The sequence below is a fragment of the Lissotriton vulgaris genome, chromosome 5, assembly GCF_964263255.1.
Source record: "Lissotriton vulgaris chromosome 5, aLisVul1.2, whole genome shotgun sequence".
NCBI lineage: Eukaryota > Metazoa > Chordata > Amphibia > Caudata > Salamandridae > Lissotriton > Lissotriton vulgaris.
Window position 1 is genome coordinate 2,016,613,966 of NC_141693.1, and position 14,133 is coordinate 2,016,628,098.

The following is a 14,133-nucleotide window of genomic DNA, read 5'->3' on the forward strand; positions in this document are numbered from 1 at the left end:
CCTCCTATTGCGGCTTTCGGAATCTTCTGCCCTCTTTTCCAATGTCGCCAAGCGATCAAATATATCATTTAGCTTATGTTCCACCGTCACCACCGCCGGCTTGAGTTCCTGAAGCAGTAGCTCATTTTCTTTCACTCTATCTGCTAGCTAAGAGTGATCTGCCCTCAATAGACCCAGTCCAGTGGCGACCTGCGCTATATCTTGATGTAGAGATTCCTTAGTCGCTGTTATTGCTTCCAGTATCCCATTCAATCTTTTGTTCAGTCTTTGCTCCTGCGCCGAACCTTCCAGGTCGATTTGAGCCCTGCAGTCTTTCTCCGGCCCTTTCGCCTGGTCCTGCCCCTGTTTCACTCTCAGTTCTCGACTATTCATGGCCATCTTGAGCCCCAAAATCCCTGTTTCCGTTTCACTTTCAAATAATTCCCCGGTCCTTATTTCAATTACCAGAGCTGTATTTCTCCAAGTATTTTCTTCCCTCCGCGTCGATCTCGTCCACTTCCTGAACTTGCAGATACCACTTCAAGGGATTAAATCGTCCACCATTCACCTCCTCTCCCTCCGCTCCACCTTCGAAAGGGCGATCACTTTTGTGGCAGGCCTTATCCCTTACTTAACATTCAGCCCTTCGCTTCAACTGCGGTCTCTCTGCAATATCTACCGTTGAGAGTCAGTAGTGGGTTTAGGCGCATTCAGTTCGGGGGCTCCTCATCCGCATCCAAAATGGCTGTTCACCATCAGTCGCGTCCTCTTCCGGTGGGGCAACGATCACCCCCAGATAGTTCTCCACCTCACTCCAGCAGGGAATCAGCGGCCCACGAGCCTTCTCCTTTTTTTAATCTGGTTTCACCCCTTCTGCAGGCTCTCTGTGCCCCCCAGATGTAATATTCGAGTAGGTCCCAGTATAGTAGCACCGTAGTAGCTATGTAATGGCGGGAATGCCGGTTATGTGTTTGAGTACCAGCAATTAATTGCTCGTTGTCGCCCGGGGCGCTGCTCCGTATGATCCCGGGGTGCACCCCCTCCACTCCGGCCGATCTCTATGCAGCTGCTCTCGGTCCGATTGTGCCGCGCCAAAGTGCCGCTTCAGATCGTTGATCTCGTTATCAGGCGTTGGCCCGTGTCACCCCGTTCATCGGGGTGAGCCTGTCAACGACTCCTCTTCATACAGCTTAGCAGTTACTCCCGTGATCCGTTGCCCTGCTCAGGGGGTGAAGTTTTATCGGGACCTCCGCGCAGTGCTACCGACCATCTATGAGTCCGGATTGGGGCTCTAGTCGTTTCCACTGCCGCGTTCTCCCTAGGACGGTGCTCTTCCTCACAACCCCGTGGTCAGGCTCCTCTCAGCAGCAGCCGTCTCTGGCTGCACTCGAGGAACGAGGCCTTCCTCACACGGTCGCCATCTTAGGTAGCAGACGTCGTATCAACAATAGTAGTTCTTTGAGGTGGCGGGGAGTTCACTTTTTCGTAGCCTCGTCTGTCGGCCTCTTCGTGGTGTGCACCACACTCCGCTCGCCCTTCCAGCTGCTTTCCTCTGCTATTCTCCCACCGTGGCACTCCGCACCTCTCCTTTCATTCTCTTTGCCTCGGAGCTGCCGCCATCTTGTATTCAGATTGCAACACCTCCAACTCCGAAGTCGGCTCTCTTTACACCATTCGACCTTCCGCTTCTTCGAAAGTACGCTCCTCAGCTACCCCCGGTGTTCCGGCAGAGTGCCTGCACCGCGAGCGGCGCTTAGGCGAGGTTTATCAGGAGAAATTGCGGGATCGGGCACGGAGCTGCATGCTCACGCCGCCATCCCTATCGGCGTCCAAGCCACGCCCCCATGAATTAATATTCATAACAGTTCCTAGAAACCAGGCGGGGGCTACACCACCTTCCTCTCCATATCTACGTACACAGTTCATTCCATACGTCATCCTCAAATCCAACAATGGCTGATACAAGCAACAAGGGACAAAGGAGCCCTAGATACTTTATAAAATATAAAATATAATATAATAAATATAGCACCTCTTGCTAGTGTTAGTCAGAGGTAACCAAGAACTCCAAGCCGACACACTGACCAGAGGCGCTGAGGCTCCTGCATGCAGCCCTCCAGCTGACAGTGGTCGGACACATCCCTTGCGGGGTGTCCAACTCGAGACCAAGAAGGGCTTCTACATTCTCACACTTCAGGTAATGGGATTCGACTAAATCCCAGAGGGATTCTTGGCTTTACGCCTACTCACATGCAAGGTACACTTAGGTACACTAGACAGGCAGCGTAGGGTTACGCGATTTCTTTTATAAATTCATTTTATATTCATGTATTTATTCATGCTTATTGCAAGATGGCAGAACTGTACTATCCTTTTATATTCACTGTACTGCTAATCATAAATCTCTGCTACTGTCTAATGGTTGTTGCAGCTCATATATTTTACACGAGAATACCAATTGTTCAATAAATCCTTAATGAAACGCCCAGACTGTTTATTCAGTGTATCTCTGACATAAGCTAAGTGAGCACGAGTGACGGAGCGAAAAGTAGTACATTGTTTCCACGATCCTGAGGAATCAGGGTTGTCATGTTCTAAGGTTGCCAGAAACTAATCTCTCCCCAATAAGAGGAGACACTAGTGGCACTGTGAGCTGCATATATGCAAACACGCTAACATTTCTCGGTGGGGTGTACGGAGCCAGTCTGCCACCAATCCCACAGTTTATGTTATCCAAACGCGCAGGCCCTGCATGGGTAATATAGGCACTACACAACACCAGGAGGGGAGGACTGCTGGGGCCTGTGTTGTCAGTTTGTCTCTGGTAGCAAATATTTACAGACAAACTGCTGGGCCTTTTGGTTTCTGTATCAAGTGACATGCCTGCATCTGTACAGTGACTGGCCTGGTGGAGGACTCTGTTTTGCAAATGAAATTCCCTATATCTTTAAAGCAACTTGGCTGGCGGAGCAGTCTATAAGAGCCTGAGATGTTCTATAATTCTGCTGTTTCTTGCCTGAAGGGACAGATTGTCAAAGCCTGGATCCACTGTATCTCTATGATATCATGCCTGAGGGACAGTCTAGCTGAGCCTTTAATGCACTGTGTCTCTACATGCAGGGACAGTCTATCTGCGTGCTTGATTCACTGTCGGGGCGGCGGGGATCGGGGGGACTGCTCTGGTCTGGCTATCCTCCTTCCTGAGCGACCGCACCCAGGCCGTCCGCCGGGGTGATTTTACAGCTGACGTCCGGAAAGTCCAGTGCGGGGTCCCCCAAGGCTCCTCCCTTTCCCCCCTCTTGTTCAATCTCTATGTCGCCCCTCTTATCTTTTCTCTTCAACAAATGGAGGTCGCCGTATTTAATTATGCGGATGACCTCCAGCTTGTCTTTAACCTTTCCTCTTCTCCCGCTTCTGTCCTTAATTTCCAATCTGTCATGCTCCATATCCGGGACTGGATGAACCACAACCACCTTAAACTCAACCCCGATAAGACCGAGCTGGTGTTGACGGGTGGCTCATCCAGCCCCTGGTCCTCTCTCTTCTGGCCCCCTTCTCTTGGCCCTTCCCCTGAACCCACTACCTCTGTTAAAACCCTCGGCATAAAACTCAATTCCCAACTCACCCTTCACTCCCAGGTTAGCTCTGTGGTATCTTCCTCTTTCCTTTCACTGCTCACTATACGCAGGGTGTCCTGTTTCTTCACTTTCTCTGCTCTTAAACTCATCATCTTAGCCATGGTGGTGTCCCGCCTGGACTACGGCTACGCCCTATATGCAGGTATCCCTGCATACAGTTTACGGCGTTTGCAGCAGATACAAAACCAGGCGGCCCGCCTGGTCTTCAATCTTCCTAAATTTCACCGTTCTTCCCCCCTCTTGAAATCCCTACACTGGCTCCCTGTGCGAGCCCGGATCCAATTCAAGCTCGCCTCCATCACCTTCTTGGCCCGATTGGGCCTGGCACCAGCATTCATCTCCTCAGAGATCACCCCCTATGTACCCACCAGGGAACTTCGCTCGTCCTCCCAGTCCCTCCTCACCATCCCTCGCTACCGGACTAAGAAGTGGGGAGGCTCAAAATTTGCCACCCTTGCCCCGATACTCTGGAACTCCCTTCCCCTGGAGCTCCGTACCATCACTTTGTACCTTCAATTTCGCAAACACCTCAAGGCCCACTTGTTCACAAAGTCTTTTGACTAAATCCCCAACAATTTCCCCCGTCTTTTAGCCCTGGACCTTGTTAGTTCTAGCGCCAAGAAACCGCAGGTGTATGAGCGCTTTACAAATATTTTAAAACTCAAAACTCAAACTGTATCTCTATGGTACCATGCATGCAGTGACAGTCTATCTCCGTGCTTGATTCAATCTATCTGTATGGTGGCATGCCTGAGGGACCGTGTGTCTGAACCACAGATTGGCCGTATCTCTATGATAGGAGGCCTTGGGTGATCTACCTGAACCCTAGGTCCACTCTATCTCTATGATATCATGTCTCAAGGACAGTCTGTCTCAACCTTTTATTCACTGTACATCTCTGGTAGCATGCCTCAAGGGACAGTCTATCTGAGTCTTTAATGCACTGTATCTCTATGGTATCATGCCTGAGGGACAGTCTATCAAAGCCCTTGATTTACTGTATCTCTATGGTAACATGCTGGCAGGGACAGTCTATCTGAGTCCTTGATCCACTGTATCTCTATGGTAACATGCCTGAGAGACAGTCTATCAGAGCCTTTGATTCACTGTATCTCTATGGTAACATGCCTGAGGGGCAGTCTATCTGAGCCCTTGATTCACTGTATCTCTATGGTAACATGCCAGGAGGGACAGTCTATCAGAGCCCTTGATTCACTGTATCTCTATGGTATCATGCCAGGAGGGACAGTCTACCAGATCCCTTGATTCACTGTATCTCTATGGTAACATGCCTGAAGGACAGTCTATCAGAGCCCTTGATTCACTGTATCTCTATGGTATCATGCCAGGAGGGACAGTCTACCAGATCCCTTGATTCACTGTATCTCTATGGTAACATGTCTGAGGGACTGTCTTTCAGAGCCCTTGATTCACTGTATCACTATGGTAACATGCCTGAGGGACAGTCTACCAGAGCCCTTGATTCGCTGTATCTCTATGGTAACATGCCTGAGGGGCAGTCTATCAGAGCCCTTGATTCACTGTATCTCTATGGTAACATGCCTGAGGGACAGTCTATCAGAGCCCTTGATTCACTGTATCTCTATGGTAACATGCCTGAGGGACAGTCTATCAGAGCCCTTGATTCACTGTATCTCTATGGTACCATGCCTGGAGGGACAGTCTATCTGAGCCCTTATTACACTTTATCTCTATGGTAACTTGCCTGAGAGACAGTCTCTATGATATTTAGCGCTGGGATGCTCTAGGGTTACTACGGGCTATACAAAACCTTTAAATAAATAAATAAATAAAATTTGGCCTGGATGGTCTGTCTGAACCCTAGGTCCACTGTACCTCTATCGTCTTATGCCTGGAAGGACAGTGTTTCTGGGCCATGAAAGGCAGGTAGACACTGCTCTTCTGGTAGCCAGACACAGTCTTCTCTAAAAAGGCTCAGAGAGGACCCGGGCAGTCAGAGGACTCAGATGAAACAGGTTCTTAACACAGGGTGCTTGCACCACGGTACTTCCATCATGGGTACCATGCTAGGGGAGATATGTCTTTTACTCTCAGATGCTTAACAATGACATGGACTCTTTTGTCTTGAAGGCCAAAAATGGAGACCCCACAGGGACCCCCAAAACCAAGTGACATCATCAAGAAGTTCTCCACCAAACCCAAGGCTTCCGGTGGACCCCTGAAAGCAGACCACGCGCTGGGCAAGAGGCTGCAGTGAGTACTGGGGAGTGACAGTGGGGTGGGGGTGTTACGGCAGAAGAGGAGGGCTTCACCGGGAGAATGGTACACTCTGGGAAAAGTGAAGCGAGAGGTGAAAGAGAACTTGGGGATAGTAGAAATAAAGTAAAACGAAAGTGCTTGAGTGACAGGGGAGGGGGAGCGAGATGGGGATCGAGAGAGTGACAATGAGGAGGGACATTTATTTATGAAGCCTGTAGAGCGCACAGCTACCCAGAAAGGGTCTCCTGGCGCTAAGTCAAACAGTAAAACAGAGATGCCAAAACAGACAAGGAGGCAAAGCAACGTGCCAGAAGAGAAGAACTCAGTCAGGGCAATTAAAGAGCAGAGTCTTCAGGTACTTGCGGAGGGTAAGTAACGAGTTTCAGTGCCTGAGAGCTACAGAAAGAGAGTTCCAAAGTTTCGGGTCTAAATAGGAGAAGGAGCGCCCCTTAATGCTGGCCTGATGGAACGTATGCGTGGGAAACAGTGCGAGATTGACTGATCTCAGCAATTGGGTGGGGACGCATGGCCGTTCCCAAGGGGGGGGGGCGACCCTCCTTGTCCCCCCTGCGGACGCCCATGTGGGGACATACGAGGACACCAGACCTTGGATGTACGAAGGGGCGAGTCCGTGTCTGGCTCTGAACATGTAGCATAAGACCTTGAATTTAATGCGCTTGTCAACCTTAAGCCAATGTAGCTTGTGGAACAAGGGAGAGATGGAAGCATATCTAGGCGGCCGGAAGAGAAGGCGGGCGGCCACGTCTGAATGATCTGCACGCGATGAATCAAGGATTTGTCAGCGCCCAGTTACAGTACCTACCCATAGTCCAATCTGGACGTTACCAGGGCCTGAAGCACTGTTCTCTGGGCACGTAGAGGAATCAGCCAGAGGATGTTCATAAGATATTTAAGAATGAAAAATCAAGAGGCTGTGAGCTTGGAGACCGAGGCTTAAGGAAAGATTCTCATCAATGATGAAGCCGAGATTCTTAACCTTATTAACACCATCAACTCTTATGATTTCCCCCCCCTGCGCTGAAAATCTGTAAAACCCATTGTTCATGACGAGCTCAGCTCGGCATGAGTGTACGAGAGGTGTACCTCATGACGAGCTGAGCTCGTCATGAGCGTCGAAGGGGTTAACCGGTGTGGGTAAGAGCCCCAGTGAGAAAGGCCCGTGGTTAACTCGCCAAAGTTCGGGATTATTTCCAAAAATCAGGACTTTGGTTTTATTTCCATTAAGCTTTAGGGCGCTTGTGTTCATTCAAAAGGAAACATTAGACAGGCCTCGCCTCAGTGGGAAGGATCTTGATTATGAGCACCAGAAAGTGAGAAAATAATCTGGGAATCATCCGCATAAGAGAATACGGTGGGACCAGGCTCTCCAATCACCTCCATCAAAAGGGGAAGGTATATGTTGAAAAGCAGAGGACTCAAAATAGATCCCTGCGGAACCCCGAGGTCAGTGTTAGGGTCATGGATGTATACTTGGCTGATGAGACCTGAAACGTTCGATCTTTCAGAAAGGAAGATAGCCACCTCAAGGCAAGGCCAACGATGCCTTGCCTCCAACCTGTCCAGGAGGATGGAGTGGGAGACGTGTCAAAAGCTGCACTTAAGTCCTGAAGGACTAGGGCGGCCGTACCGCCAGAGTCATGTTCTTGCCTAAGGAGGTCGGTGACTCCTAGTAGGGAGGGTTCGGTGCTGTGGCCTGCCCTAAACCCAGACTGAGACGGATGAAGCAGATTACGAGTAGTGGTGAAGGAAGAGAGTTGAGTGTTTACATGCTTTTCCAGAATTTGGGAAAAAACAAAGAGGAGGGAAATTGGTCTCGAATTTGACCAACAATGAGGGTGAAGGTCAACAATATTGAGCAGAGGGAGTACCAAGGCATGCTTCCAGCTCTAGCGGGCATCACCCGGGCTCAAGGAAGAGTTGAGGAGGTCAAGAATCACTGTGAGGGCAGCCTCGTCCATCAGGCTAAGCTTTGATGGGGGAAGGGGGTCAAGCGGAGAGCCAGACTTGATGGTGTCCAGTAAGGTTTGCAGTAATGCTAAGTCCAAGGGGGGCCAAACCCTGATTTCAAAGGGCTTATTTGACTTAACTTTGGGCTGACAGTCGAAGGAATGTTATTCCAATTGCCCATGCGTTTGGGTGGGAGTGATTGGTGGACTCACTAAAATGGGAGCATCTACTTCTAATTGCTGATACTTTGCTTAGAAGAAAGGAGGCTGGCGCGTCACACTCTTGTTGAGAGATGGAGGGGGGCGGTGTGGACGTGCTAGCGGCAGAAAGTTCATCCACTACCTTTTTTATTCCGAGCGGAGGGTTTCATTAAACCAGGGGCTGGGGGGTGCATTCTGGCTCGTGTTTTAGATGTTTGAGGCAGAACTGAATCCGAAGCCACTCTGAGCCATTCATGTACAGCGATTTGATCGGTGTCAGGTGTGGAAACGAGGGTAGGAATGGGGTGCAAAAGTAGCTTGTTTAGTTGAATCATATCCAATTAATTCACACCAGTGCCTGTTAGCAAGTTGCCGCGCAGACCGAGGTAAAGGGAGAAAAGGGGCTGTGATAGTAAAAGGGACTGCATAATGATCCGTCCAACAGAGTTGGAGCAGAGGGTCAACCGAGAGGGTGGAAAGTTTAGAAAAGATGGGGTCCAAGAGGTGGCCCGCAGTGTAGGTGGCAGCAACGTTAAGACGGCAAAGATAAGGTGAGCCCAAATCATCTATCAGGGTTAAGGCTAGCTAGTGTCCGCCTTGGGTTTATCAGGGCTGCAAACTCCTGACTCGAGTATTCTGCCCTAGAGACATCAGCCCAGACTTCCCTCAGGAGTTGCGGGGCAGTACCCAAGCCCCCCAACCTCCTGCCCACATTCCTCAGCTGGGGGAGCAAGGGCTGTACCCAAGACCCCCCCCCCCCCAAATCCTGCCCACATTCCTCAGCTGGGGGAGCAAGGGCTGTACCCAAGACCCCCCCCCCCCCCCCCCCCCCCCAAATCCTGACCACATCCCTCAGCGGGGAGAACAAGGGCTGTACCCAAGCCCCCCAGCCTCCTGCCCACATCTCTCAACAAGGGGAGCAAAAGATGTTCACCCCAGCTAAAATAAAACAGAACCTGCCCTACTGTGGCCCCCTATCACCCCACCATGGGCAAATGAAAAAGTCTCCGTAACATTCGCCACCTGCTCCAAGCAGGATGTAAATATTTGCGGATTTGAACCCCATATGCCCCCTTGAAAGAGGAAACATGGGAAACTGAAGCTGACCGTGGCACATGCAGTATGCCCACTCAAGAGGGTGGCCACCCTAGTGCCACATTAGACACAGCACGATGTCTAGTGGTGAGACCCTCCCGGAGTACCCTAAGTCTGGCGTGGGCCGCGCGTAACTTCTGGCACAACAGAAGTTGGGGTAAGGTACTTATCCCTGCCCCGCCCATCTGGCTTCCCTTTTGTGCCTTCTGGTCACGCTGCCTCCCTCCCTACCACATACCTGGTGTGTTGGCTGGGGTGCGGAGCTAGGGGAGGAACATGTTAACATTGTTCATTTGTGTTGCAGGCGGAGTTACAGGGTGATCCGGAGGCTGAATGGTACTTAGGGGTACCCTCTTCAGGAGCACAATAAGGGTGCATATGCCAAACAACCCCAGGAGTCTCTATGGTAGGACCCTGGAAGAAAACAACAGCGCCCGCTAGTACTTCGGGCGATTGTAAGCCTGAGCAAACAGGGGCTTGCCCGGACGCACTCCACCCCTAGGCATGAGTAAAGGGATGGACTTGTGGGCCACGGTATTTAAGAGGGATAATCCCCACTAAATGGTAGCACCGATTGGGTTGGCCACAGTTCAGTTGGCTCATCAGGCGGGCAGGGTAGCTTAGGATAGTCATCGCAGCCTGCCCTTGGATTGCCCTTAAGTTAACGCACCACGTTGGCATATTTCGTGTATGAAATAAACCTGCTGCAAAATGTTGCCCAACAAACTTATCTTGTGTGTTTATTTATTGGTGTGCATGCTCTGATCTTCATGTTGGGTGAGTTGCCTGTATTGGCACTATGCTCCCGGTATCACTGGGTCTGCATGTTAGTCCCCATTCCACAGGAAATATCTTGGGATCACAGGGCGATAGCGTCGGTATGGTTAATTCCAGGCGCTATCTACCCGCGGTGATAACGGGGAACTCTCAGTGGGTCCTTACAACGCAGTCCTAGCTTGAGAGTGGGGGGTCCTGAGGTTGGGTGAATGAACTGCACTGATGACCGCGGGTGGGCGGGGCTGATGTTCTCACAGTCTTGAGGGAGGTGGGAATGGTACCTGGTGGCTGCTCTGCTGGTCTCTCGCACGTGCCAGGCTGTGTTAAGAGAGTGAGACACAGGGAAGGGGAGAGTCTGCTTGTTGGCTCTGAGAGAGTGGCAGAATTATGACTGCACATCAAGTTCACTCCTGTAGTGCACTGTCTCACTCCCTCCTGTAGTGAGTCTTCGTCAGCCCTGCCTTCATTCTCTCACTCCTGCAGTGTGCTGCCTCACGCCTGGAGTGCGCTGTGTCACACCTAGAGTGTGCTGTCTCACTCCTGGAGTGTGCTGTCTCCCTCCCTCCTGGAGTGAGCCTTCCTCAGTCCTGCCTTCTGTCTCTCACTCCGGGAGTGTGATGCCTCACGCCTGGAGTGCGCTGTGTCACGCCTGGAGTGCGCTGTCTCACTCCTGCAGTGTGCTGCCTCACGCCTGGAGTGCGCTGTGTCATGCTTGGAGTGCGCTGTCTCACTCCTGGAGTGTGCTGTCTCACGCCTGGAGTGTACTATCTCACTCACTCCTGGAGTGAGCCTTCCTCAGCCTTACCTTCTATCTATCACTCCTTGAGTGTGCTGCCTCACACCTGGAGTGCGCTGCCTCATGCCTAGAGTGTGCTGTTTCACTCCTGGAGTGTACTGTCTCACTCACTCCTGGAGTGAGATTTCGTCAGCCCTGTTTTCTGTCTCTCACTCCTGGAGTGTGCTGCCTCACGCATGGGGTGCGCTGTGTCATGCCTGGAGTGTGCTGTCTCACTCCCTCCTGGAGTGAGTCTTCGTCAGCCCTGCCTTCATTCTCTCACTCCTGCAGTGTGCTGTCTCACGCCTGGAGTCCGTGGTCATGCCTGGAGTGCGCTGTCTCACTCCTGGAGTGTGCTGTGCTGTCTCACTCCTGGAGTGTTCTGTCTCACTCCCTCCTGGAGTGAGCCTTCCTCAGTCCTGCCTTCTGTCTCTCACTCCTGGAGTGTGCTGCCTCACGCATGGGGTGCGCTGTGTCACGCCTGGAGTTTACTGTCTCACTCACTCCTGGAGTGAGACTTCCTCAGCTCTGCCTTTTGTCTCTCCTTCCTGGTTCCCTGCTCTCCTCTCACTGAAGTCTTTCCTGTCGCCCACAGGATGCAGGTCCTGGAATCAGTGGAAAGAGTGACTGTTTATTCCGAATCCACAGTCACCACAACCAGGGGCAAGGAGGAAGGGAGGGGTGCACGCCGGAGCCCCCCACCCAGAGTGCGCTTCACCGACGAGTCCTTCCGGGCAGCGGAGAGTAGATATCGAGAACGGACTCTGCTGGGCAAGAGGGATGGAGAGAACACAAGCCACAGGACACTTGTCTCTGACAGCCAACCACGTCTTCAGGCCAGACCCACTGAAGAAGCCACCACTCAAAGACCTCCATCCCCACCAGCCTGGAGGAGGACCCCGCAGCCGGGACAGCTCACGTGTCCAGAGCCACCGAAGGCCGCAGCCTTTAGTCCCACTGTGTCCAGGAGGGCCATGAACACCCCTCCAAGCCACCATCCCATCAGGGCCGCCCCGGGCCAGGGAGACCCGCGGGGGATCAGTATTGGAGGTGGACACCTGAGCCCACGCCATGGTGGAGATGCAACCTCTCTGGACAGCATCAGTATGAACTTCTCCATGAAGTCCTGGGAGAACGGCAGCGAGATGGTCTCCAAGGGCGCGAGTGGTCTGGGAGATCACGTAAGGACCGGTGAGTGTGGGAGATCATATGAGGACCGGTGAGTGTGGGAGACCACGTGAGGACCGGTGAGTGTGGGAGATCACGTGAGGACCGGTGAGTGTGGTAGATACCATGAGGATGGATGAGTGTGAAACTGGTGAGTGTAAGAGATCACGTGAGGACCGGTGAGTGTGGGAGATCACATGAGGACCAGTGAGTGTGGGAGATCACATTGGTGAGTGTGGTAGATTACGTGAGGACCGGTGAGTGTGGGAGATCACATCGGTGAGTGTGGGAGATCACCTGAGGACCGGTGAGTGTGGGAGAACACGTGAGGACCTCTGAGTGTGGGAGATCATGTGAGGACCGGTGAGTGTGGGAGATCACATGAGGACCGGTGAGTTTGGGTGATAACGTGAGGACTGATGAGTGTGGGAGATCACGTGAGGACCGGTGAGTGTGGGAGACCATGTGAGGACCAGTGAGAGTGGGAAATCATGTGAAGACCAATGAGTGTGAAACCTGTGAGTGTGGGAGATCATGTGAGGACCGGTGAGTGCGGGAGATCACGTGAGGACCTCTGAGTGTGGGAGATCATGTGAGGACGAGGACGGTGAGTGTGGGAGATCACGTGAGGACCGGTGAGTGTGGGAGATCACGTGAGGACTGATGAGTGTGGGAGATCACGTGAGGACTGATGAGTGTGGGAGATCACGTGAGGACCGGTGAGTGTGGGAGACCATGTGAGGACCATTGAGAGTGGGAAATCATGTGAAGGCCAATGAGTGTTAAACCTGTGAGTGTGGGAGATCATGTGAGGACCGGTGAGTGTGGGAGATCACATGAGGACCGGTGAGTGTGACCGGTGAGTGTGGGAGATCCTGTGAGGACTGGTGAGTGTGGGAGACCACTTGAGGATCAGTGAGTTTAGGTGATAACGTGAGGACTGGTGAGTTTGGAGATCACGTGGGGACCAGTGAGTGTGGTAGATCACATGAGGGAGATCATGTGAGGACTGGTGAGTGTGGAATATCACGTGAGGACCAGTGAGTGTAGTTTATCACGTGAGGAGAGTGTTGGAGATCATGTGAGGACCAGTGAGTGTGGGAGAACCCTTGAGGACCGGTGGGTATGGGAGATCATGATAGAGCGCGCAGTTTACCCGGGTCACCTTTTTCCCAATTTCCACGCACTGGGCCCTGGCGTGCATATGAATGAAAAAATGTTTTGCGTGAACCGGGTAATTTTCCACACGCTACTATGAGTAATTCGGGGGGTGACTCTCACACCACTTACTATTCATGTACCTGACTTACCACAGGCACATTACTCCTGATGGACCAGGAGCTAGCAGTGGACAGGTAACAAGATTCCTAGAAGGAGAAGAACCTTTATACACTTAGTACATTTATCCACACTTTATAAGGTATAATGACCACAGACACCTGATGGGATTTCGAAGTTTTATATAAGGAATTTTTAGAATGAATATGCCAGGATATTGAGGCAGATACAAATTAGTGCATCAATGATCAGAATTAAAGCCACAATGTAACTATGGATTAGGGCAAGTACCATTAGAATATTTAGGGAACACTATAGAGGGTGAGTATCAGGGAACACGCTATTCAGCACAAGCTTAAACTAAGGCAAGGGACATGAGAAGGGCCTAACATGTGCTCTAATCTTCTTATTCTAAACTTTATGCTATTCTCACTAAGTTCACTGCAACCATGCTAAAAGGGAAGGAAAAATGGAACACACTAACATAATATGACAACTTTCATAACATCCTACAGGTAGGGAGAGAAGTGGAACATCACTAATAAACAATTGCATATAAATTGCTTCAAAGGTGATAGGGCAATATCACAGGCAAGAGTGCTTTATTAAGAAGAGGAAAGGTAAGAGTATAGTCAGACGAACACCCACACAAAATATTTACCTAGGACGGGAATGAAGACTAACCCAGGCCACGGGTCAGTTGGGGCAAGATCCGGGACAAGGACCCTCAAGGATTCAGGAATACCAGAAGGTGAGCAGATACAGCTCACGGACAGTCAGGACAGGATACCCCTCAGGATTTGGGTCAGGACTGGGCTCACCATAGGGCACGACCAACACCTGCAGCTTCGGATGCAACGCCTGCGTTACCCCCTCTCTGCACGGAATCCGCCAGTATCCCCGATTGGGTTTTCGAATCTCCCAGCAAAGTTCTTCGCCAGCACTTAGGACTATTTCCACCCCTTGGAGTTTGTGGAAAGTGTGGACCGAGTGCTCCACAGCGCTCTGTATCAAT

At 51.4% G+C, this 14,133-nt stretch overlaps 1 protein-coding gene across 1 annotated transcript in view; it reads left to right on the forward strand.

The window, feature by feature from the left end:
* Positions 1 to 14,133, forward strand: part of LOC147718028 (uncharacterized) — a 182,902-nt gene that overhangs the window by 126,004 nt on the left and 42,765 nt on the right. The window contains exons 4-5 of the mRNA XM_086924845.1: positions 5,730 to 5,852; positions 11,269 to 11,864. Coding sequence (XP_086780971.1) covers positions 5,730 to 5,852; positions 11,269 to 11,864 — 719 coding nt within the window. The remainder of the gene's footprint in view (positions 1 to 5,729; positions 5,853 to 11,268; positions 11,865 to 14,133) is intronic.